Genomic DNA, 27,345 nt, shown 5'->3' on the forward strand with positions numbered 1-27,345 from the left:
TCTAAAATTAAAAAAATGAATTTGCTGAATTTGCATTAGACATGTAATGGTTGAATTCAAGGTATGCTGAATCTGAACGATGAAAAAAAGATGAAACATTCATAATGTGAAAGAGGATGTCATTTAAGACACATTTCTGCAAGGATTTTCAAAACAAATGTATTTGAAGTCGAATATTGATGAAAGAATACAAAATTTAGGATTCTTGCGTACAGCAGAAAACCCTAATTATGTATTCATTTAACAATATTTGTCTTCAAACACACTTTTGGGGAGACATCTTTGCAGAAGTGTGTCTTAAATGACACATTCTTTCACATTATGAAACTATTTAAGTGAAATTTTGCCATCAAATTTTTGGCAAATTTGGGGCCCCCCAACACTTTAGAGGGGCTTTAATTTTCTATCAATATGTGACCTGTTTAATAATATCTAGACTACAGTAACTTTTGTGATATCATATCACAGGAATATTAAGTCAATGAGGACAGATTCCCTACTCCAAGGAAACATGCTGAGAATGCATCTCTTGAACGCTGAGAGTGCCTCAAGGTGGCCCAGTTAAAGCCAGGGTAGTCGTGGGGCACCCTGAAAACCATCATCATTTGTAAACACATATTCAAAACTGTCAGAGGCTATTGAAACGGCTCATTCCAAATTGATAATATGCTCAGTTAGTGTTTCTAAAACATGGCAATTTTTCTGGAATTGGGCGATATGCTCAGGAACCATTTCTGGCGAGGGGCACTTTTCTGGAAATGTTTGAGGAGAATACTCAAAGAATGAAATAAACTTTTTACAGAAGATCCATGAATATCAATTTGAAAACCTAATAAACCTACATGATGAGTCTGAATCATGACTGGCAGTTGAGCTTTCTAGGGGTCATGAACTCTTTGAGGAGGTCAGAGGTCACGGTCTTTCTCCTCTCCTGGATTTCTGCCACCATCTTCTGGAGAATGGTGATCAATTCTTTCTTGATTTCACCCGTCAACATACGACCACTGCTGTACTCCTGCAGGTGAGAAAAAAAATGATGACATGATTTAAAGTGACTCTGGGGATTCCTATTGCATCACACTGCGCTTAAACCAGACTTGGTGGAATTACCAATTCATGTGTGCACAAAATGACAGTGGCCCACTTGGCAAAAATAGCAAAATCGAACAGGTCACTTCTACACAAATTTACCGGTAGCTCATAATAATAATAATGATACTCATTTTTTATATAGCGCTTATTAGAATCACTAAGCTCATGAAAGTGAAGTTCATTTTGAGTGGTTGATAATACCTGTTATTGTGTAAATTCACCAATGGTGTGAATTCCCCATGGCCTCAAGAAGTGGGCGATTTCCAGTGATGACTCAACTGTTGCATCACTACTTTTTTACCAAACTAGTTTTAATCATATTCTGAGAATCAGACATTCCTTTTTTCCAACTGTCATCAACTTCTAAACTATCCCTTTTAATAACTTTTCTAAACATCTCTTTGCTGCAAATCACCTTTTCACATGAAAAAGAAAGTTATTGAACACCACATCCCAAAATCAAATCATAGAACTCATTCTACCATCTAACTCAAGTAGGATATCCTCTTCTATGACTTAATGTTGCCAGGAATGTTAGGTTTCATAAAGAATGATGTTAACACAAAACTAACATGGTGTATGATGTGCAATAAATTTCATTAGGCCTCTTGATTGCTTTAAATGGAAAGTCCACTCTCACTTCATGTGATTAAATGCATGAATATTAAAAATTATGACCAATAAAGGTTGGAGAAAAATCTGATGAAAATAACAAGCTCAGTTTTAAAGTGTAAAGGATCACTATGTAATCAAATTGACAACTCTGTGATATATTTACCTAGCAACTCTAATTTTGTTTGGCTTAAGTTAACCATTCTCATCAATGTCCGATTTCTTAAGTCTGGAGGTTGTTTTTTTTTCACATCAGAAGATCTTTAATACCCTATTTCAATGATATATTTTGGAAACATATTCATTAAAAAAAATTCTTTAGTACAAAACAAATGGGGAGTAGCAAATAAAGTGTAATACAGTTAAAAACTCCTGTTTACTTTCTTATTTTTCAATAGATTTCTCTCAAATGTTCACAACTCTGTTTCTACCACATTTTCTCTCTTTTTTTTCTTCTTCAAAATTTACATCAGAGTGGAATTCCCCTTGAAAATAGGATATGAGTGGGTAGGAAATGGCTAGACAATCACTTATTTCCTTCCTGAGACTAACATAGCTGACTGCACTATGTGTATGGTCTACAGGAAAAGCTAGTTCCGACACCTCGCAGGTTGACACGATTAATGTTCCCATCGCATGCAAGGATGATATTTAATCATCGGATCAAAACTGAGATTCAGACTGCCATGAGAATAAATTGATTTGCAGTGGGCGGAACAATAGGCATCTCATAGTTGAGTTAATGTTACAAGCAGTGGCATAGCTACAGGGTCGGACACATGGAGCAAGTGCCCCCCCCCCCCCCCCCCGTCCCCCTACCATTACATGGCAAAAACGAGGGAAAAAAGGAGAAAAAGAGAGGGGGAAAAGGGGAATGGGGGAAAGGACCTTCAAAGTGAGTCATAGCAACCCCGTCCCACACCCTCCTGATCAATGGCTGAATGGCCATTTGATTTGAATTTCATCTACCAAATAAGAAGACTGTTGCCCCCCCCCCCCCCCCCCCTCTCTCAAGATGCTGGTACCTCTTAAAGGGCAAGTCTAAACCATTTGCAAGTTGAATTGAATAAATAGAGAAACAGATGAAATTTTAAATGTTTTCCACATTTGATTTGTCTCTATTTATTCAAATCGACTTGAAATTGAGCTGGACTTGAGCTGGTTACAAGCAACTCCTCATTCATTATACATATGTACTGATAGTCATGAGTTGGTCTAGTGATCAATTCTCTGGTACGTCTAAACAACGACCAAAAGTTCTACCTTGAGTTGTCACGTTTTAGTGGTGACCTCAAAGGTCTGCTCTGAAACTTAAATAATCGGACCTGATAGATACTTCTATGTAAAACCCTTATAACACATATATGGACGAACAACATGTTCCGCTTTGCAAAGTATTTTATAAACCAAGATTCAGCAAAATAGCCTTAAATTTGGGGAGAATCTGCATTGGATATATAGAGCTGGAACTGAAGTTTTACACTAGACATTTGCTACATCACTCAATGGAAAAGGACTTTAAAGCAGAGCTTATCATACCTTTGAAAGATCATTTGTTTTCATAATGCAATATCAAAGGACTCCCATAAGAGGAGAAGACAATATGTATACAATGAATAGGTACTTCCGAAAAATTTCAAAATTGGTCACTTTTTGGGGAATATGCAAAGGACTCTTTTCCCCCAAATTGATGCCCATTTACAATAATACAAACATATGACAGGAAAAATAACAGGCCTAGTGGTTAGAAATGGCCCTTAGTTGTCATATCATTGAGGCTATTTTTGTATAATACAGACATATGACAGGAAAAATAACAGGCTTAGTGGTTAGAAATGGTCCTTGTTTGTCGAATCAAGTGGGCATGTCACATGACCCCTGGATTTCTGTGGCAATCTGGAGCAAACTTTGGGGGCTGAAAGCGTACAATGTCATTCATTTCATGCTAAAGTTTACAATATCTTTCTTCTACTTCTGAAAGACTTTACAATGACACTCTTTTTGTCCTGAAAGTTTAAAGCATCACTGTTTTTGTGCTGAAAGTTTAAAATGTCACTCTTTGAACGAGCAGTATTGACCACTAACTGCCACATACAAATTTGCTTATATCTATTTGCACAATTTCAACACTGCCCTCACAAGCTGAAAAACAACTCTTATGAACTGCTCTCCAGTAATTTTACAATATCACTCTTTGCCCAGCCATATTTACTACTAAGTGCCACATACAAATTTGCTCATATCCAATTTGCACAATTTCAACACTGCCCTCGAGCTGAAAATCAGCTCTGATGAACTGCTTTCCAGTATGACTATTCATCTAGTCCATATTGATGTTTTGCACAATTGAATGATTCGTGACAGAGGTTTTTCATAACCAATGGTTTAAATATCCATGCATGTGTATCCATGCATGTCCTTAAGTCAAATAAGCAGGTAATAAATAAGCAGTTATGTACACTATTTTAAGCCTATTTTAGTCCATGTTAACCCATGGTCTAATCTGTGAATTAATAAAAACCTCCTATATGCATTCGGGCCAAGGTATATACCTTGCAGTCAAATAGCCTTCTCTTCACTCCTAGTCTACATATTGATATCTTCTTCCTTACCTCTCTGAACTCAGCTAATCTGTCATCATCTTCTAGGAAGAACGTGAGATACTGGTAGGCGATATCTACATCACAGTTACCCCCATCTCTTTCCCCCACCAATCATACACCCCAAATACCCTTCTCTCCACTCCTAGTCTACGTATTGATATCTTCTTCCTTACCTCTTTGAACTCGGCTAATCTGTCATCATCTTCTAAGAAGAACGTGAGATACTGGTATGCGATATCTACATCACAATTTCCTCCTTTCTCTCTGTGCTCCTCCACAGATGTTCCACCACCAGAGAAGGCATATTTGTTGATCTATACAGGATAGAGTGAGTGAGAGAGAGAGAGAGAGAAAATAACTAAGATGTATTACTAAGGAGTTGCTTAGCAACAAGGAAATCATTTATAAATAGATATATAAATAGATCAAAATCAACATATAAAGTGTCCCCTTCTTTTCTCCTTGTGCTACTCTATTGACACTCTCACACCGGAGAATGCATACTTTTAATCTGTACAGGAGAATGATACAGACAGAGAAAGAGAGAGGAGGGAGGAGAGAGAAAGAAATTCATTAAGATGTGTTCAGGAGAGGTTGCTTAAAAGCAAGTAAATCATTTATGAATAGATATAAATAGATTAAAGGTATATCAACATCACAGTTAGCATAATTTTACAATAATACAAATTAATGCACTTTACAAGCTAAAACATAAGCTTGTTTGTCACGCATGCAAGTTTGCACAAAACAATAGGCACCGACTGATGGAAAGATTGCTTTATGCAACACAATGGCTTTGCAATATGACCCATTTCAGTCTTGATTAGCTCCATGACATCCCTTTTTACGACAGTATATACTAATCTCCGACAGGAAACAGTTACATATTCTTTAAATCTTTGGTATATTTATCTCATGATAGATAAAATATGGGATCGAGACTATTTGGGAGGCTTCAAGAGCGTTAAGTTGTGTAACAAAAATAACATAGTCCCAAGAATACACACATGGACAATGGATAACTTATTTCTTTTGAAACTTTCTTTTATCATTTCATTTTTGTTTTCTGATGCAAATCATGTCCTTACCTTTGTTTTAATCTGTTTTGGTGTATCTGTGAGAAAGATGGATGAGTTGGGATCACTGGCACTCATCTTGGTCTGTGCCCCCTGGAGGGCTGGGAAGAACGTGGAGTGGATAAGGGCTGGTTTGGGGTATCCTAGGCGGGGTGCAACATCCCTCGTCATCCTGAAGTAGGGATCCTGCAGGAGTGAGAGAAAACATGAAGAATCAGGAATGAAGAAGTGATGGATGTCACGGAGTATATTAAAAAAAGGAAATTGTCTCTTGTAAAAAACTTCATATCTCCTTGTTGTACATGAATTCCTTTGCCTACAATTTTCAGAAATCACCGCCAAAGTAACTTCTAGTTATTCTAACACACTGGAGTGATATGCTTGAACTAAAATTTGTTGATTTCACACTGGTGTAAAAGTGTATGGAAAATCACAAAAAACAAGTTAACTTCTCTGAAAGTTGATGACGTAACTATATTTGTACTTACTCTTTATTATGTGAAGTGTTTAATTCTCCCCCCCCCCCCCCCCCCCTCTCACTCTCTCTCTCTCTCTGTCTTTCTCTCTCTCTCTCTCTCTCTCTCTCTCTCTCTGTGTGTGTCTCTCTCTCTCTTTCTCTCTCTCTCTCTCTTCATTGCTCTTACTTGCCCTTCTCCCTCACTCCTTCCCTCCCTGTTCCTCTCTCCATCTTCCATAGTGTATTTTCTTACCTGATCTATTGCACATGGAATGAGACATGGGATATCCTTCTTTGTCCCAAATATCGCTGGGAATGAATTACTAAATGATGGCGAGGCTTGAACTGCTGGAAAGCTGATTTTACCTTTAAGACAATTGAGAAAAGGATCAAAATTGATTGCATACATATAAAAGTGGTAAGGCTTCTTTTTATTTACTATTTGAAAATAATATCTTGATTGTTTAATCTCATCATTCACAATTCAACATTTGTGTTTACAAGTTATCTTTGCATCAGTTGCACAAATAACAAAATAAATTTTTCTCATAGTTTGACAAACAATGAAAGGAAAAAGTCAACTGAGTAAAAGATAAAAGTGGAATTAATTAAAATCAATGTTATGTATTTTTCATTACACTCTTTCACAAGCATTTCCTTATTTAACACAAAGTATAAAACCATACACAAACAAGAAGCAGGATTTGATGCAAAATTTGGAGTAGGCCTACTTGTTTTTGGTTATGGAATATATTGTGCAATTTTCAGCACCCTGTATGAATGTATAAAAAAACTTCTATTTTTCTTTATCAAGAAACCTTTTGGGCAATACAGCCATTGAATAGTGTGGAAGAAGCCAAATGTGAAACAGGCTGGTAAAAAATTACTAGAAATTGGACAAACTGGATTAAAGTAATTAATATTTTTAAGCTGAGATCATTAATGTGAATCGCTTAAGTGGCAATCATAACACAGGCAACTAATATTCTTCTTACCTATACAATCACTGTCTCCAAAACCAAAGATACCCTTGACCTGGTTGTATGTTACACACTTCTGTACTTTCAACATGTTACGGTAGAACTCTGGACATGATCTAAAAAAAAATTTAAAAAGAATTTCATAAAAAGGCAAATGAAGTCATAATAGGAGAAGCAACATGAACAACCTAATTAGAGGCAGGCTTAGCGATGTCTTGCAGCACCCCGGTTTAAAGATGCTTTACAGCAAACCCTACACCCCAACCACAAGGGAATTTGCACTTTGCATTTATAAGTTCATACTCCTTCCTTGTTCCAATTTTACAGGCTTGAATTGTTCTATTTTTAAAAACCTGTTTCATACTTAACTCGAGATGGTTCAAAATATAACTCCCATGGATATCTAAAAAAGGAAAATGTAATCGTCTCCAACACGATAATGATGGGAGATTAAGAGAATATAAAGGTCAGGCACAATCTGCTGATTTAAAATCAAAATTGTGCAGATCGGATTACCTTTTTCTTGCTAAATCATCTATTGAACTTTTCCAGGTTTTGTCAGATCCCCAAGACAGTTTAGGAACCCTGTCACATTTGAATGAACCTTAAATAATAATAGAAATGTTTTTGAGATACTCACGCAATATAATTCATGTCTGAGAAGATGAAAGTCTTGTTGACATCAAATCCAAGGGCGATGATGTCCTTGGCGTTCTCGTAGGCCAGCTTATTGGCCTCCTCAGCCTTGAGGTCCTTCCACAAGAACTTCTCATCATCGGTCAGCTGAATGACCAGAGGTACGTCAAACACATCCTGAAGCCACCTGTGGTGAGAAGGAGAGAGAGGATATAGTTTAGTTCAGGAAGATTTGCAATAGCACAATTATTTGCATGGATTTTAATGTTCCAAAGGAGCCAAACAGAAACTAAAGCTGATAACAAGAGGGATGTCACCTGAACAAACTATAACATAGTAGACATTTGACCACAAGATAAAATAAATATTAGACATGACTTTGCGTCAAGTAGCTTGATAATAAGTACGGTGGCACGTAATAGGTAAAAACGTTTAGTGGTATAGGTAAATTAAAAACAGTGATCTGAATGCCTTGACAGTTTTTTGGTCATATCGGGCTAATAAATGTAGAAGTTCCAAGTTCCATGTCCCTATCGATTTAGTTCTGCCCATATGCAATCAAATTAAGGTTTGCATTTTGGTTTACGAATACATCTTTATGTGCCACTACTCTTTTGCCATTCAGCTACCTAAATCTTCATAATTTGTCATGACTGAAGGGAAGAGAATTTATATTCTGAGGAGGATCTGGGCAAGAAATCCAGCTTTATACAGAAAGAAATTTCATGTGAATTGTGAATAAATGGATGACACATCATAGATACACCACTATGTTACGCCATGGGAAGCACTCGTTGCGCCAAAGGCATGATGACCTATGAAAATGGCCTTTAAAGCGAGGCAGCAATTGTGCATATGGTTGACAACGAAAACTGATCAATATATCATAATATTTCATACTCACTTGGTGAAGATGAAGGGAATAAGATGACCGACATGCATAGATGTTGAAGAGGGACCTCTACTACCGGTGTAGAGAAAGAAAGGCTTCTTGGCTTCGTAGCGTGTTAGGATCAGGTGGAGATCTCTGTATAAACAAAGAAAAAAAGACGATTGTGCAAATTATTCACCTTTAACAGTAATATCAACAATTTCTTGCAAAAACAGGTTTAAAATTGACAAAGCATATTCATACAAGGAATAGCAAAGTGTCCACAAAAACACTGCTTATTGATCAGGAATCCTGGGAGGGGTGTGGCAGGCAGGTTAATTTGGTCTATTTTTAATCCTTTTTTTTTGAGGGAGACACTAATGTTTCCACAAATTACGAGGACATTGCTAAAGAGGCCAAATTTTTAAAGGGCATGACTCTCACATCATTTTTTTTTTCTTGATTGCCAGCCAGACTTGTACAAAGTCACCATAGCAGGAAGAGAGTAGCTTTCAGATTTTCCTTTTTTTGTAATACTTGTAAAGAGCTTTTGATCCAATATTTTTCACACTGTATTTTCTGATACTGTACATGAACATATCACACTTCACTTGGATTAGTGACTTCATGCAAATTGCTGGAGCTACTATTGTCCAGTAATTACTCACCTTTGAGAGAAGAAGATTCCTCTCCTGAGGAAGTGATGTGGCTTGTGACCCGTTATCTTCTCAAATCTCTCCAGTAATGCATCGTCTATCTTGGTGCTCCCAAATCTAACTGTCCATCACACAACGACATAAAGAACTGTGGTAAATATCAAAGACTTAAAAATCTAGACTAGTTGAATACACAGATCTCTAACAAATGCTTATTCAATTTGATTCAGTTATTATTACTGTCATCTGAGATGTCTTTCATTAAGATTCTTTTTTTGTTGATAGTCCATACTTAATTTTATTTGATCACTAGAATACAAAACTAAAATTGTCACTTTAAATAAAAATATCCCCCCCCCCCCATCCCTACTCTACAGAACAAGAAGAAAAGATTTCCCATATTGGCCAAGTTTCATATTGATGAGAATTCCAAATTGAAAACATTTATCATGTAACTTGTTTAACCACTTCTTTGCCATAAGAGTAATCATAAATGAATTTTTTAAGTCATATTTTCTAGTGGGATTCTTTGTTTTGTTGTTAAAATAGGTATTTTGAGTATTGATATGAGAGAAAAAAAATACTTCAAAATACATGTATCAAATGCCATTTCAGAAATATTTTTAAAAGACTATTCAAAATCCAACATATATTCCTCCTCCTCCTCCTCCTCCTCCTCCTCCTCCTCCTCCTCCTCCTCCTCCTCCTCCTCCTCCTCCTCCATCCTCCTCCTCCTCCTCCTCCTCCTCCTCCTCCTCCTCCTCCTCCTCCTCCTCCTCCTCAACATCACCCATCCCATACATAAAGGAAATGTTATAAACTTACCGATGAGTTTGTCATAGTCTATTCCTTTGCTGGATGATGTGGCTACAGTCCATGGATCAACCACGTCCTCCTTGTCCCCATCCTCTGCGGCATTGTTCTGCTCGGAAGCCTGGCTTGTCTCACCTACTTTCAAATCTTCCATCTTGGCATTTACTGCTTCTGTCTCACCAGACATCTCAATACTAGATGTAGATGATAAACAAAGACCTGTTTTGTTTAAATAATCTTGTACTGCCAGAAAATAAGTTGTATCATAATATTAAGTCATTATAATTCTAGAACGAAACCTATTTTTTGCCTGAGTCCCACAACCTACCATTTGATAAGGATTGAAACTAAAACAGCAGAAAGTCATTATAAGATTGAGTTTTTACAGTTGAAAATTGCATTCTCTGGGCAAAGCATAAACCTTAGCTTTGAACCATTCTCACAGTGCAAAGTGAGAGAACATCTAAACAGTTGTATCTTAAAATACAATGTTATTAAACATGTAATTCTACATAAACACAGTATGCAATTCTCAAGTCCCCCCCCCCCCCCCCACAGCATTTCTTTGGTTGATGGCTTGATATTCAGTATGCTTGCAGACAACCTGATGTCAACATCTCAGGCAAACCTCTCTTACTCAAAGTCACAAACTAAGAGTGAAATGTTAAATATGACAGGAAATGCCACTATTTCACTAGCTACGATTTACATTTTGTGAAAGTAAACAACCTGAAAAGATGAGACCAGCTTGCTGTATGGTGGCTTCCAAGACACACTCTATTTATATATCAGAAGTGAAGTCTAACAGTAACAACAATATATGATGAAATCGGTGGAAAGAGCTAGCTAGACCCTATAATTGTAATTGTTTCATTTGTTTGCATCAATAATCTAGCTGCAGTGGTATGAATATGAATATGATGAATTGGAAGGAAAGCCTTTTGTTTGGAGAATAGATAATAAATGTGATGACAAGGAAAACATAAAATGCTTCTAAATTAACTAGTGGTGTACGGAGCCCCGGAAGTGACATGGAGAAATTTTTTTTTTCTCGTTTTCCTGAGATAAATTCTCGTTTTCCTGAGATAATTTTTCGTTTTCCTGAGATAATTCCCGTTTTCCTGAGATAAATTCTCGTTTTCCTGAGATAATTTTTCGTTTTCCTGAGATAAATTCTCGTTTTCCTGAGATAATATTTCGTTTTCCTGAGATAATTCCCGTTTTCCTGAGATAAATTCTCGTTTTCCTGAGATAATATTTCGTTTTCCTGAGATAAATTCTCGTTTTCCTGAGATAAATTCTCGTTTTCCTGAGATAATATTTCGTTTTCCTGAGATAATTCCCGTTTTCCTGAGATAAATTCTCGTTTTCCTGAGATAATATTTCGTTTTCCTGAGATAAATTCTCGTTTTCCTGAGATAAATTCTCGTTTTCCTGAGATAATTTTTCGTTTTCCTGAGATAATTCCCGTTTTCCTGAGATAAATTCTCGTTTTCCTGAGATAAATTCTCGTTTTCCTGAGACAATATTTCGTTTTCCTGAGATAAATTCTCGTTTTCCTGAGATAATATTTCGTTTTCCTGAGATAATTCCCGTTTTCCTGAGATAAATTCTCGTTTTCCTGAGATAATTTTTTCGTTTTCCTGAGATAAATTCTCGTTTTCCTGAGATAATATTTCGTTTTCCTGAGATAATTCCCGTTTTCCTGAGATAAATTCTCGTTTTCCTGAGATAATTTTTCGTTTTCCTGAGATAAATTCTCGTTTTCCTGAGATAATATTTCGTTTTCCTGAGATAATTCCCGTTTTCCTGAGATAAATTCTCGTTTTCCTGAGATAATATTTCGTTTTCCTGAGATAAATTCTCGTTTTCCTGAGATAATATTTCGTTTTCCTGAGATAAATTCTCGTTTTCCTGAGATAATATTCGTTTTCCTGAGATAAATTCTCGTTTTCCTGAGATAATATTTCGTTTTCCTGAGATAATTCCCGTTTTCCTGAGATAAATTCTCGTTTTCCTGAGATAATATTTCGTTTTCCTGAGATAAATTCTCGTTTTCCTGAGATAAATTCTCGTTTTCCTGAGATAATATTTCGTTTTCCTGAGATAATTCCCGTTTTCCTGAGATAAATTCTCGTTTTCCTGAGATAATATTTCGTTTTCCTGAGATAAATTCTCGTTTTCCTGAGATAAATTCTCGTTTTCCTGAGATAATTTTTCGTTTTCCTGAGATAATTCCCGTTTTCCTGAGATAAATTCTCGTTTTCCTGAGATAAATTCTCGTTTTCCTGAGACAATATTTCGTTTTCCTGAGATAAATTCTCGTTTTCCTGAGATAATATTTCGTTTTCCTGAGATAATTCCCGTTTTCCTGAGATAAATTCTCGTTTTCCTGAGATAATTTTTCGTTTTCCTGAGATAAATTCTCGTTTTCCTGAGATATATTTCGTTTTCCTGAGATAATTCCCGTTTTCCTGAGATAAATTCTTGTTTTCCTGAGATAATTTTTCGTTTTCCTGAGATAAATTCTCGTTTTCCTGAGATAATATTTCGTTTTCCTGAGATAATTCCCGTTTTCCTGAGATAAATTCTCGTTTTCCTGAGATAATATTTCGTTTTCCTGAGATAAATTCTCGTTTTCCTGAGATAATATTTCGTTTTCCTGAGATAAATTCTCGTTTTCCTGAGATAATTTTTCGTTTTCCTGAGATAAATTCTCGTTTTCCTGAGATAATATTTCGTTTTCCTGAGATAATTCCCGTTTTCCTGAGATAAATTCTCGTTTTCCTGAGATAATATTTCGTTTTCCTGAGATAAATTCTCGTTTTCCTGAGATAATATTTCGTTTTCCTGAGATAAATTCTCGTTTTCCTGAGATAATATTTCGTTTTTCCTGAGATAAATTCTCGTTTTCCTGAGATAATATTTCGTTTTCCTGAGATAATTCCCGACCAATATATGTTGCATAACTTTCGAAACCCCAGACATCGTTTTCCCCGATTTTCTTGATCGATTTTAATTTGTTTAAAACTTGAACATTTCATAGCTTTCTTATTTCATATCCGATTTTCCTCAAACTTTTATTAATCACTTTGTCTTATTTGTCTCCTTTTATTAAAATATAGATATTCTTAGGGTGGCCTTCCCCTTTAAGGCCCTTTTGGAATTGATAATTATCTTCATAAATATATCGAATTTCGACAATTGAATGTTGAGACCTACAAGGTGATGTGAATAACTGAATACCAGGCGCGGATCCAGGGGGGGGGCCGAGCGGGCCTTGGCCCCCCCCCCCCCCCCCCCCCGCAAAAAAAAAAGAGAGAGAAGAAAGGAAAAGAAGGAAAGAGAAAGAAGAGAGAAAGGGAAAGAAAGAAGAGGAAGAAGAAAAGAAAAGGGGGAAGAAGGAGATTGGGGAAGGCGAAAGGGCCTTGCCTCCCAGGTTGTTGACCCCCCCCCCCCCCCCCATCAAAAAAATAAGAGAGAAGGAAGGAAAGGGAAAGAAAAAAGGAAAAGAGGAGATACTGGCGTACTGATAGGGGGGGGGGCTTGGGGGAAATCAAATTCAAACCTGGTTTATTTCTAATTCCACAACGGTGGATTACAAATAATGCTGAAATGACATAATTTCCGAGATTTTTCCTCACTTTTTAGTTGATTCCTACTTGTCAGGGCCCGAGGTACGGCGGGGATCGGGAGCCCCGAGCCCCCCCCCCCCCTACTTTTTTGAAAAAGTATATTAAAGAGAAATGAAATAGAATGAGAGCAAGAAAGAAAAAATAGTTAACTGCCAGTGTTGAAAAATAATGAGGCATCAAAATATGCTCATCTGACCGTGATTAATGCCTAAAACCCCTAAGCTTCCAGGGGCTCTGCCCCCTGGATTTCACCTAGGGCCCTACGGCGGGCCCTTAGATGCTCATCTGACGGTAATTTAATGCCTAAAACCCCTGATATTTTGGGGCTCCGCCCCCTGGACCCCACGCCAAATAGTGACGTGCCAGTCTCACAAAATAATAAGGTATACAAAAAAAATGCTCATCTGACCTTAATTAAACGCCTAAAACCCCTGAGCTTCCGGGGCCGGCTCCGCCGCCTCGACCCCCCCCCCCCCAGGGGCCCTAAGACGGCCCCTGATTCAGACAAGGATTAAGAGTATAGAGAACGATACAACGCATCGTCTTCTTTCTCTAATAATATAATGAAACGTCTAAGCTTCGCGCAGGAGGGGAGGGGGGGGGGGGACTGAATTCAGACAAGGATTAAGAATCGAGAACGGTACAACGAATCGTCTTCTTTCTCTCATAATCTTATGAAACGTCAAAGCTTCCGCGCTTCGCGCGGGAGGGGGAACCTGAATTCAGACGAGGATTCAGAGGCGAGAACGGTAATACGAATCTTTAATGATTTAATGAAAGGTAAAGCTTCCGCGCTTCGCGCGGGATGGAGGGGGAACTAAATTCCGATGAGGATTATTTTCGAGAACGGTACAACGAATCGTCTATTTTCTCTAATGATTTAATGAAACGTAAAGGCGTCCGCGCTTCGCGCGGGAGGAGGGGGTTGGGGAGAATCTAAATTCAGACGAGGATTATTTTCGAAAACGGTACAACGAATCGTCTTCTTTCTCTAATGATTTAAGGAAATTTAAAAGCTTCCGCGCTTCGCACGGGAGGGGGGAACCTAAATTCAGACGAGGATTAAGAGTCGAGAACTCGACAACGAATCGTCTCCTTTCTCTAATAATTTAATAAATCGTAAAAGCTTCCGCGCTTCGCACGGGAGGGGGGAACCTAAATTCAGACGAGGATAAAGAGTCGAGAACTCGACAACGAATCGTCTTCTTTCTCTAATAATTTAATAAATCGTAAAATTTTCCGCGCTTTGCGCGGGAGGGGGAAAACTAAATTCAGACGAGAATTATTTTCGAAAACGGTACAACGAATCGTCTTTTTTCTCTAATAATTTAATGAAACGTCAAAGCTTCCGCGTTTCGCGGAGGAGGGAGGGGGAAAATCGCCCCTCCCTGCACCGACCCCCCCCCCCCCGCATTACGTCACTGTTGGTCACCATTACGTACCAATATTTGGCTCGCAAAATTTCAAATTTGCCCCCCCCCCCTAAGAAATCCTGGATCCGCGCCTGCTGAATACCCCCCTAAAACTGGATTTAGGCCCTAGGCTGACGGCCGTCGGCCTCGTGGGCTGTCCCCTATTGTAATCGGGCAGTCTGTTAATAAAGTGTTCTTGAATCAAGATAGATTTATCATCCAAATTGGTATTGTACCTAAATTTGTACGAGTAAGACTAGTGTCTTTTATTTGTTAATTGCGCTCTTCGCTCGCTCGCAATTTACAGTAAATAAAATTATATATGACATCGTACTCAGGGGGGGGGGGGGCATTCAGATGCCAAAACGTTATAAAATTAGAAGAAAATTGTATTTTTTCAATTCATTTTAACTGTTCATTTTACAACGGAAATTATCTCAGGAAAACGAAATATTATCTCAGGAAAACGAGAATTTATCTCAGGAAAACGAAATATTATCTCAGGAAAACGAGAATTTATCTCAGGAAAACGAAATATTATCTCAGGAAAACGAGAATTTATCTCAGGAAAACGGGAATTATCTCAGGAAAACGAAATATTATCTCAGGAAAACGAGAATTTATCTCAGGAAAACGAAAAATTATCTCAGGAAACGGGAATTAATCTCAGGAAAACGAAATATTATCTCAGGAAAACGAAATATTATCTCAGGAAAACGAGAATTTATCTCAGGAAAACGAAAAATTATCTCAGGAAAAACGAGAATTTATCTCAGGAAAACGGGAATTATCTCAGGAAAACGAAAAATTATCTCAGGAAAACGAGAATTTATCTCAGGAAAACGAAATATTATCTCAGGAAAACGAGAATTTATCTCAGGAAAACGGGAATTATCTCAGGAAAACGAAATATTATCTCAGGAAACGAGAATTTATCTCAGGAAAACGGGAATTATCTCAGGAAAACGAAATATTATCTCAGGAAAACGAGAATTTATCTCAGGAAAACGAAAAATTATCTCAGGAAAACGAGAATTTATCTCAGGAAAACGAGAATTTATCTCAGGAAAACGGGAATTATCTCAGGAAAACGAAAAATTATCTCAGGAAAACGAGAATTTATCTCAGGAAAACGAGAATTTATCTCAGGAAAACGAAATATTATCTCAGGAAAACGAGAATTTATCTCAGGAAAACGGGAATTATCTCAGGAAAACGAAATATTATCTCAGGAAAACGAGAATTTATCTCAGGAAACGAAAAATTATCTCAGGAAAACGAGAATTTATCTCAGGAAAACGGGAATTATCTCAGGAAAACGAAATATTATCTCAGGAAAACGAAAAATTATCTCAGGAAAACGAGAATTTATCTCAGGAAAACGAAAAATTATCTCAGGAAAACGAGAATTTATCTCAGGAAAACGAGAAAAAAAAATTTCTCCATGTCACTTCCGGGGCTCCGTAGTGGTGACATAAACATGTAGTTTTTTTTTTTATTTAAGAAGAGCGTTGTTTTTTTTCTTCAACAAATAACCTTTTTCATGATCATAATTATTGTTTAAATGATACATTTTGGGCCAGCCTCCTTTCTCCAGATTTGTCACTAGTCTGATTTCTGAATCTTACTCTAGATTCTCTTCATATATCAACAGGTTTCATTTCCTTTGAAACCGAACCTCTCTCATAATCATAAATTAAAATCAGACATAGACTATCATATTGATCATTCACAATCACACTTCACAGTCACACATCAATTGTCAATGGTCTCACTCTCACTCTCAGCTCAGTCCCAGAACATCGGTTTTTCGTCAAAAATGTATAGGCTTGTTAACTTGTAGTTGTACAAACTTATTGCACTTGCAAGAGAGGCCATACATTGTATCATAACATGTTAGATTACATTTAAATGAAATATAATTTTCTTACCAGAACGAGATCCAAATGCGAAATTGTCAGCTGCTACTGAAATGAATGAGAAAATGTGTTGACACGTTATTGCATCAGTGTAATGCATTTAGCTAACTATGGAGTGCTCTTTGTAGACGTATTTATGAAGACGACGATGCTGTGGACGATTTTATTTTAGTCTATTTATTAGTCAAGTTCAATGTAACGCAAATAAACAGATTAAAACTACCGATATGTTATAAAATTAAAAATAATATTAATAATAACTTGACAGGATAACCCATTTACCCATGAAACCTGAATAGCTTTTTTTTTACAACAGCTATAGGGTCCTATACTTACAATTTTATTAAGTCAGTATTATTTACTTTTCCATTTAATTAAAGATATATATAATCACAGTAAAATATAAAGAAAGATAAGCACAAGTAAGATAAACTTTTAAATGCTTTGAGAATAACAACATATAAGAAATAACGCTAATTAATTACAGTCCTGAAAAAGTGAATCAATATATTATCAGTTTCCAAGTTATACATTACGTACATATATTATGATAAACGTTATATCACAGTGGAGCTGCGGGGGACATTTTTGTTGTAAACCAAATTCGTACATCTTTTTTCTTCAAAATAATATAAGGTTCAAATATCTTTGTTCGTTGTGAGTAATCGTCTGTTTGGAGACAGAAGGTGTTAACTCATAGCGGTCATGTTATTCCCTTCTGACTCTCAATTAACAGATTACGAGCTGTTCACCTATAAATCGCTATCATTATAATATATTTACAAGAAGAATTCAAGTACAGAAACAAAGTTTGATACTTCTGTGCAGGGGCGTTTTGGGTTTTGGGGTTAACCCCCCCCCCCCCCCTTGAGTTTTTTTTATGTGTGTGTTTTGTGAACCCCCCCCCCCCCCCCCTTTTGATTTTTGATCTTTTATATTTTTATAAAAAATTTAAAAAAATTAATATGGCTGACCTAAAAAAGGTGACCTAACTCCCCCCCCCCCCCAACGAAACAAATGTCAAATTTTCAAATTTCGAAAAAATAAAAGTGTCCTCTTATCCCCCCCCCCCCCCCCCCCCCCCCCCCCCCCCCCCCCCCCCCCCCCCCCCCCCCCCTGAGCGACTTTTCGACTGGCTGCCGCTTACCCCCCCACTGAGCGACTTTTCGGCCTGCGCGATTTTCAAATTTTCGGGAGCAAGCCCGATTTTAAACCCCCCCCCCCCCCCTTGAAAAACAAAATCCTGAGTACGCCACTGCTTCTGTGGTTGATCCTATTGTTTGTTTGATTTAAAAGATTCAGACCATTTCATTCACTATCGAGTATCTTTCTGTGGTTAATTGTCCCTCCACTTTTCGGAGATCGGCGAGTTTATCGCATTCGAAGTAGTAGGCTGCTCTAAACATGTTAAAAAATCCTTAGTTGGAGGGTATGGAGTGCAGGGGCCCGTTCCTACAAACCGTCATAAGTCTAACTTCTTGACTAAATCAGTGTTAGTGAACAACTTGTCCGCTACGTGTTTCACCAAGCCCTCTTTGTCAAGATCAACGACAACATCCTGACTAAGGAGTTATGACACCTCTGACACCGTCGTATCTCTGTCATAACTATTTAGTCGATGGGCAGCGCCATCACATGTCATTTATTGGGTAGACTATGGCTGGCAAAAAAGGACAATAAATCCTCCAACTATGATTTTTCTACACATTCACTTAAACAGTGAATTATCGTTTTTTGTATTTGATAATCTCATGAAAATATGCCATGTTTGTATTTAAGGATTTTCCCACTTAAATAAACTGATTATCCGCCTTTATTTCCACATTGTAAACTCGTCGAAGGGATATGTATTTTGCCATGGCAGGCAAGCCATAGTTTGAAGTGTATTCTTTAGTTTTCAGACCCATATTAATGTCGAGATGAATTTTATTTTCAATTATGCAAAGTGAATGGTTTAAACATATGTTTTAACGTTTGAAATATTGAAGTTTTGTAATTTTTATATTGTGCTGACGCCAAAAACATTGAACACAAATTTCATTACATCGTATTTTTTCAAAGAATAATATAAGGGTGTATTTTTATAAACTATCAAATGAAAATATTCGGGGGGTGCCCATCTCAACAACAAAACTGATTCACTGGTCATGTAATGAAAAACTCACAATTATATTTTACAAGTACTTCAATTGTTTAATCTACACAAATTTGGAAGTATATTGGATCTCTTATTTCTTGGTATCATTTTAAATCTTTTTTATTACTAATTCATTTAAATAATTGCATTTTCCCTAATATTAATTTTGTAATAATCTGGTGGTATTGCGACTAAGGCTAATTCTCGGCTCCTCTTCTCGCCGATAATATCGATCTCACGAGATACTAGCTAGTAAGCGCTTCGTGAAACGGTTTAGGAAGATCAGAGACATCTCCGTAGTTGGCGGATAAAGTTATGACTGTCTTGTCGTTGGTTTCTAGGAACGAGCCCCAGGCAATGGCATGAATTTTGTAAAGATAGAGCAGCCCATCGCATCCCTGTTAAATCTTGACAAAAAAGGAAAAGAAATTTATACTATATCGCATACCATACTCCTTATTATCATCGATGGTGACGTCATCGAAATAAAAAAAACGAACAAGTTAAATTAATTTTCTATTCTTGTAACGTAGCGTAAATATCTTTCAGATGGCGGACAATACACCTTCATCTTCGTCGTCATCCTATAATGATGAATATCAAGTGAATCTTCAGACGGTACCCGATGTTGTACTCAGTCACCTATTATCTTATTTATCCTACGAACAAATCAGTAAAGTACGGTCGGTAAGTTGAACGTGACATAAAAGATAACATGTGGGACAATATTAAATGAGTAGACTGTGGCCAGCCTCGAGCTCGACGATTCTGATGCAAACCTCCGCCTCCGGTCGAGGTTCCGCTGCCGTGCTGTGTCGGTGAGGGTTGGGGAGGGGGGGGGGTGATAGTCAGGGTTCGTATCACAACAAATTTTGCTCAAATGTGAAATATGCAATAGCTCTATGATAAATCAATGTAAACCTAGATTTAACTCATGAATGAATTCTCGCTGTCACCATGATCACAAACAGATATTTTTACTTAATAGGTCTATCAGTAGGGTAGACCGAAAGCTTCAGTCTCTATACCGTCGGTTGTTCCACTGAGACTACGTCTGGCTCCACTAGACCTCCGGTTATAGAGACAGAACGATCGCCTATGCCAGCCTATGTTGAAGATATCACGGCTAGATTTTAGCCGTTAGGCCCCTCCCACAAACATGAACAAACTTGCCACGGCCGTATTGTTATGCCCCCAAAATCCCCCAAAATGTCATTTTACCTCGTGCATATCCAATTTTACATTAGGCCTAGGCTATAATACATCGGTTCCACTTACTAACTTGATTGAAATAATCCGTTTAATGGTCCCTTTTAAGGAAATTATGGGTCAAAATCGACATCCATGTTGAAAATCTTGCAAGCCGTGTTAAACTCTCGCTGCCGTCGCGTCAATCTCATCCCTTCTAGTCTACGCCGAAGGCAAAAATGATTATGAAGGAAAAACTGTGCGCCATCTACACGTTCGTAATGGCGTTGTCACAGTTTTTCCTTCATAATCATTTTTGCCTTCGGCGTAGACTAGAAGGGATGAGATTGACGCGACGGCAGCGAGAGTTTAACACGGCTTGCAAGATTTTCAACATGGATGTCGATTTTGACCCATAATTTCCTTAAAAGGGACCATTAAACGGATTATTTCAATCAAGTTAGTAATTGGAACCGATGTATTATAGCCTAGGCCTAATGTAAAATTGGATATGCACGAGGTAAAATGACATTTTGGGGGATTTTGGGGGCATAACAATACGGCCGTGGCAAGTTTGTTCACGTTTGTGGGAGGGGCCTAACGGCTAAAATCTAGCCGTGATATCTTCAACATAGGCTGGCATAGGCGATCGTTCAGTCTCTATAACCGGAGGTCTAGTGGAGCCAGACGTAGTCTCAGTGGAACAACCGACGGTATAGAGACTGAAGCTTTCGGTCTATCAGTAGGGGTGCTGGTCCGAGAATAAGGATCATCTTCATAAACACGGACCAATGCGTCCTCAAAAATAAGGACCGTCTGCATTTTCGCAGACGTTTCATATTTTTGATCGGTGCATTGGCGATGCAAAAAACGGATTCTGCAATGATTTTCTTGATGCATTTTACATTGACTTTGTACAGAGACCTTCACATTATGAGCAATAAATCCTTGGGAAGACGGACAACCCATAAAAGTAGACGGTGAACTAGGGTTATTTTCCCCCGGGGAATCCATTTTTGGCATCGCCAGCAGGCCGTTCTGTAACATGAATCCCCCGAGCACCGATGAAAAAACGTCCTCGAAAATGAAGACAACCCTTATTTTTCAGGACACATTTTGTCTGCGTTTATGAGGACGATCCTCATTCTAGGACCAGCGCCCCTACTGTTAATAAGGCACTCGTTTAGAAGTCTATCCAAAATTTGACCCGTAACTCCGGCTTGGAGATACCTAACTCCAGCTCCAGGAAGCTCCAACACCGGCGCCGCAAGAGCTTCCTGGAGTTAGGAGATACCCTACTAAAACATACCCAAAATGAAGTAAATATTCATCAAATAAAGGTCATGTTTTAAAAGTTGATATGTTTGTTACCTGTTTCATGTCAATTTTCTTCTTTTTGGGGGAGTATTTTTCCTAAAAATGAAGGCTTATAATATGCACTTTCTCACGGGATTCACGGTAAACTGAAGCACAATACAATTAGCCTACATAACGTCCCAAAGGTCGGTGCGGGCGAGCACGTGTGTTAAGTTAGCGACTGTTTATATTACGGTCACTAACTAACTGAATGCAATTGTATTGTGCTGCGGTTTGCTGTGAATCCTGTGAGAAAGTGCATTGCGTGCATGGGTTGTTGCTGGGCTGGACGAGCATTATAGCTTGTCCATCCTAGCAGCGGCTGGTGTATGCGGTCCGCGTTCTGGCTATTGGAGTGCAGTGTCCCTCAGCAGGTGAGTGTGAAAGCTTGTTGGTATTTCCTTTCGCTTGCATTTGAGTGCATTGCAGAAGTGAACTATTGGTATCTCATAGTATTATGTTAATGTTTTTTGGAAATCTGTATTGTAATTCATGTTCATTTCAGTTTTTAACTGCCAGACACGAAGATCTTAAAGGAAACCAAAACCTTCATACTAAGTTACTTTTATTGTAAAGTTTAAGATGTTTGAAAAATATCAGTGAAAATTTGAACAAAATCGGGCAAGGATTAAGGAAGTAAGAGCTTTTTTAAATTACTAGTCACTAGAGGGCGGTATTCAATTTGATGACATCATCTGTAAACAACACTCCATGCCTTTTGTACATCAAATTTCATGTTTTTCCTTCTTTCTTGTGATTGAGATAATGTACTCCCCTGAAAGCAAGATATAGTATGCAAAATGATATTCTACTTCACATGTTATGAAGTCGGATCAAGAACACAAATAAATATGAAGAAAACAAAAAAATTGTGAAATTTTATGTACAAAAGGCAAGGAGAGTTGTTCAGAGATGATGTCATCAAATTGAATACCGCCCTCTAGTGACTAGTAATTCAAAAAAGCTCTTACTTCCTTATTCCTTGCCCGATTTTGTTCAAATTTTCACTGATATTTTTCAAATATCTTAAACTTTACAATAAAAGTAACTTAGTATAAAGGTTTTGGTTTCCTTTAATAAAATCCATTTATCCATCTTATCTTTCCATTTATCTAATCCCTTCCCTTCCATAACGGCATAACCACCCAATTATTTCATAACGACACCGCACTTTCATTACTCACTCTTCATATAGCATATTACACTTTCAATTCTTCTACCTCTCTTTCTGCTATTCCATTATGTCCAGCTATGTGCAAGATTCAACTTCATCGGTCAACAGGTGCTCAATCAAGGCTTCTCCAAGCTTGACCGCTACCATGGCCAGTGTGCCAAGGAGCTCAAAGCCCAGCTTCCCCGCAGGGAGTCTGAACGTAGGATGCACCCCCTAGCAAGGCATTGTGACATCCTCTCTGCAGTGGAGACGAGGTTGTCCCTACTTGCCATGACCTACACAAAGTACATTGACCTACAGCTCTGCTGCTTCATACCAGGAAAGGTAGTTCTTTATCCCTAATGATTCTTGATTTTTATTTTTAATTGAATTAATTAACTGAGGTGGAGTCTGTTCCTTTTTTAGAGTGTAGCCCCTTCAATACATTTTGAGATGTCAAAATGAACTAGGTACTGCTGATATGTGCCTTGATTTCTAAAATGTAGAAATTGATATTTAATACTTCAAAAGGGCACATTACATGTATTTCAATAGTTACCATATTGTAGATATTTTTACAGCGCACATATTCACCATAGTCTGGAGGATACCAAATGCGAGATGGTAATACATGTATCTGAACTTTTCTGTTTGTTTCTGTACTTCTTTCATTTTGGAATAATCCCAGGTCATCGATGAAGCTTTTAATGTACTCCACCTGGTCAAATTCACCAAGGTCCCTCCGCCTACCCATGAGCTCCTGCAGGAGCTGAGGGATCTCTCCTCTATGGCCATGGAGCACTTTGACGAGAAGATTGTCCCTGACCTCAAGAAGAAGTCAGGTGTTGAAGTCCGTCCCTCCAACCTTGGCAACCATACACTTTCAAGTGAGTTGTAGATCTCCATTACAATATGTTCATTTTAGCAGTTGCAAACATTTTCCCATAATAAACATCTACCAAACAAAACAAATTGGATGGAAACATTAATGTTTTAAATAAAAATGAAAGACAACAAACATTCAAATATAACTGAAATCATCTTGTCTTCTATTATACTTTTGTTCAATAAAGCAAAGGTATATTCTTGATATATGTACATGTATACACAACCCTGCATTTGATGGTTTCTCCACAACTGTACATGAATATCAAAGCAACTGTCATTATTTCATTATAAGCAAAATAATAATGCATTTCTTCTTTGTTCTCTCTTTTAAGCCCTATCAGGTCGAAGTCTGAAGGTCAGCTCCTCCCTCTCGGTTCCTTCAGGGAGCCGAGAGCAGTTCAGCAAGCTCCACTCCCAGTACAAAGCCACCCTTGCCTCCTTCAACACCCACCGACGGGAGCTCCAGTCCTGCAAGGCCGAGCTCCAGGAGATGCGCAAGATCTCTGACGAGCAGAACAAGAAGATGACGCAGCAGCAGCAGCTGACCACCGAGCTGTCCAGTCGGCTGGCCTCGCAGAACCTGAGGGTGACGGAGCAAGAGAAACGCATCTCGGAACAGGACAAGAGATTGGCCGTCCTAGAGCAGAAATTGGAGGCCTTCTCAAAGCCAACCGAGAGAATTGTCTCAGGCGTGGCTACAAAGAGGAAAGCGGAAGACAGTTCTGGAGGAGGGGGTGGTGCTGGAGAACCATGTTCCAAAAAGGAGAAGGTCTAGCTCAAGAAAAACCTCCTGAAGAAGGCTTCCTGCTTTGAAGGAAAAAAAGACAATTTTCAGGGCAGTGCTATTTATGATCGCAGATTCACTGGTGAACGAAAATAGGTAACTTGTTTGATGTTGAATTTCATGCAAAAGAGTCGAAGTGTTCAAGGAGATAAGTGATCAAATTACTTCTCTCCATCATTATTTATGTATCCCCTTGCCTACGCACACACTCTCAACTGTATTGACACAATTTCCTATGTTTAGTTGAATAGAAGAAAGGGAGGCATTTTAAAAAGGAAAGCAATCACTGCAATGAACAGACAGTAGTTTCTATGGGTAAAATATCTGTGGAGCAAATGCTTATATATCTGTATCTGCTATTAGAGGTTGAAATTGGTTAAATCTTGGTTAGCTGGTACTACATGTATCATCATGTCATGAACTCCAGCAAGACTATTTTTATACTCTTGGTCCAAGATTACAATCCACATTTTGCTGTGGCATGGGAAGTATTTTCAAATATTTTCCAGTATTCTTTCATGATTGCAGTTGAGGGTTTGGGATAGCCCAATGTTGTTTGAATAGAAAGTGTGAAGATGGCAATAATAGGGGGTTGGTATGAAATTGGCCAGGTGCTAACACTTGATGTCATCATGTCCTGTGAGACAGAGAGTAGTGGGGCTCAGGGAAGATCTATCTTCATGTCACGCTTCAACTGAAGCAAAGCCATTGCTTAGAATTTTAAACAAAATGCCATCATTCAACTAAAAGCCATCTGTCTACTGAAATATTCAATTTGAATTCCATATTGGAATTGTCCTTTAATGAATTACATTTCTGAAAATGAAAAATCATGCAAAGTATATTTAAAAAACAAAACAATCATGGTTCCATCGTATATCTTTGGTATATAAATTGTGAAATAGTATGTCATTTTTAACCACAGTGAATATTTATAATCCAGATTTAAAACTTGTCATCAAATAGGTGAAGATTGGAGGTCTAAGCTTTGCCTAGATGTACATGTAAAGTTAAAATGCTCAGATAATTTGGCAGAGAATATTTAAGTAAAGGGAGAAGGTAATACTTACACTAAATCAAAATCATGTAATAGTATTCATTAAAATGAAATAAGTACTTTGAATTATTTATATGTGGTTTCCATTCATCTTCTTTGTGATGCAACATAGGGCCTTTAGAGGCCTACAATTTTCTCTTGCTAAGGTTACTACCTCTTTACATATTGAAATGAAGAAGCACACAAAGTGGACCATCTCTGTATTTTTAGCTCTGTGGGGGTGTTTATTGATTGTATTTTTATATGTTATGACCCACCCTAGTATAAACAAGATCTGGTATCATTGATGCGTGCTTTCAAGTGAAATCTAATGTTGGATATTTACCGCATTTGCCGGCGTAAAGGCCGCAGTATTTTTGGAAGAGAAAATATCAAAAAGTCGGGGTGCGGCCTATGCGGCGAAAGAGTTAAAAAAAAATCAAAAAGTAAGTCAAACCAGCACGAATTTGCACATATGGGACTAGATCTACGAACAGTACAATAACTATACATTTCCACACATCTTACCGACAATTTTATCTTGCATTGTTGACATGAAGATGAAAATAAACTTCCAAAAACAACATCTGCCGATAGATCTTGATCTAAGTTCGTGCCAATGCATTGCAAAAGTAAAAGGAGGGCCCGTTTAACAGAGCTGCCGCGAAGCATCCAGCACGCGAAGTCGCTATTTTGAATCCATTTCAATACACAAGAGAGAGGCGCAATGTATACATCACAGAAAACTCCATATGCTACCATCAGTGCGGGATGGCTGAGCGGTCCAAGGCGGTGATTTTAGTCACATCAACATTTGTACGCAAGAGATCAAATGCCGACTTAGACAAAAGTTTTTTTTTTTTGTTTTTTTTTACTGTCAAAATCGGGGGTGCGGCCTATACGGCGCTGCGGCCTTATTGCCGGCAAATACGGTAATAAGGAATTTTTTTTGTGTCGTGTTCACCTTAACTGTTGCACATTGCTCCTTCTTCATATCTCTCTACCTCTCTCTACATCTTTTCTTACCTGTTCACCTTTTCCTCTACTTCCATCACTGTTTTCATCTTATACTCATTTCTCTCTTTCATTCTCTCTCTCTCTCTCTCTATCTCTCTCTCTTACACACACACTCCCTCTCACACCCTTGAATATTTACTTAATTCTTCCAATTACATGTAGTAAAATTATACATTGGATGCTCAAAAACCAACTCTAAATATTGTTTGAGAACGGTATATCATATGGCTAGCTCTATTTTAGTTCTCCTGATGCTTTAGGATTAGAGAAGTTTGAACTGATGTTGTGAATAGCTTTACCGAATTTATGTATATTATGTGGTCCACTATCATTGTTCTTCCTATGCCATACTGTTTGATGAAATATATGTAAGGTATGTAACATAATCAACCAAGGTTATAATCATCAATAAAATGACAGGTTAAGCGAGTTGTTCTCTCCCAGAGCCCAATTACTATCCCTTTGGTCTTCAATAAACAAATAGTAAGACAGCACTGAAAGATAAAGGCCTTCATGAAATGTCCATTTGATAAATTAAGACCGTTACATTCACCTCCATCTGTATTCAGACTTTTCTCTCCACGAATTTTAGGTCAATGTCGGAACTATAAAATTAAAGATTATAGAGGTCAAAATGATATTGGCTGATGTTCATAAATTTATACTGACTTAAGTCTGGGGTTGTGAGCAGATATAGTTCACTGATTTATGGAGCGCCAAATGCCAACCTCCCAACAAAACAGAAAAGAAAAAAAAATATTTAGATTAACAAACGAAATTGTGTCAACATGACATCAGTTTCTCATTTTCATTTCCTGAGTGGATTCATTTTTTTGTTTATTTATTTTGTCACAGGATTACAACAAGTTGCTCCAAGTAACGAACTTGACAAATGGCGCTCCATAAATCAGTGTACTAAACAGTAAACCTTTTCAAAATATATTTTTGTTCATTATTTGGTATGTGCCCTAGTGAGAGTTTTATTTTACTTTTATTTAGCTGAAATAATGTAAAGGTGAGCTTT

At 37.8% G+C, this 27,345-nt stretch overlaps 2 protein-coding genes across 2 annotated transcripts; one reads left to right on the forward strand and one right to left on the reverse strand.

Moving 5' to 3' along the window:
* Positions 1-298: 298 nt before the first annotated feature.
* LOC574927 (tryptophan--tRNA ligase, cytoplasmic) lies at positions 299-16,878 on the reverse strand. Its single transcript, XM_030999110.1, has 10 exons — positions 16,775-16,878; positions 9,809-9,990; positions 8,996-9,104; positions 8,361-8,483; positions 7,461-7,643; positions 6,836-6,936; positions 6,094-6,206; positions 5,396-5,569; positions 4,481-4,621; positions 299-1,015 (listed from the first exon to the last, which is right to left on the reverse strand). Exons 2-10 carry the CDS (start codon positions 9,981-9,983, stop codon positions 857-859), a joined length of 1,278 nt encoding a protein of 425 aa, XP_030854970.1. The 5' UTR covers positions 9,984-9,990; positions 16,775-16,878; the 3' UTR covers positions 299-856.
* Positions 16,879-19,353: 2,475 nt separating this feature from the next.
* Positions 19,354-25,737, forward strand: LOC574995 (F-box only protein 28). Its single transcript, XM_030999112.1, has 4 exons — positions 19,354-19,586; positions 22,693-22,941; positions 23,285-23,483; positions 23,817-25,737. The coding sequence occupies exons 1-4, from the start codon at positions 19,449-19,451 to the stop codon at positions 24,257-24,259; spliced, it is 1,029 nt and encodes a 342-aa protein (XP_030854972.1). The 5' UTR covers positions 19,354-19,448; the 3' UTR covers positions 24,260-25,737.
* Positions 25,738-27,345: the final 1,608 nt, after the last annotated feature.

This window comes from Strongylocentrotus purpuratus, unplaced genomic scaffold (assembly GCF_000002235.5).
Source record: "Strongylocentrotus purpuratus isolate Spur 01 unplaced genomic scaffold, Spur_5.0 spur5_scaffold_5, whole genome shotgun sequence".
NCBI lineage: Eukaryota > Metazoa > Echinodermata > Echinoidea > Camarodonta > Strongylocentrotidae > Strongylocentrotus > Strongylocentrotus purpuratus.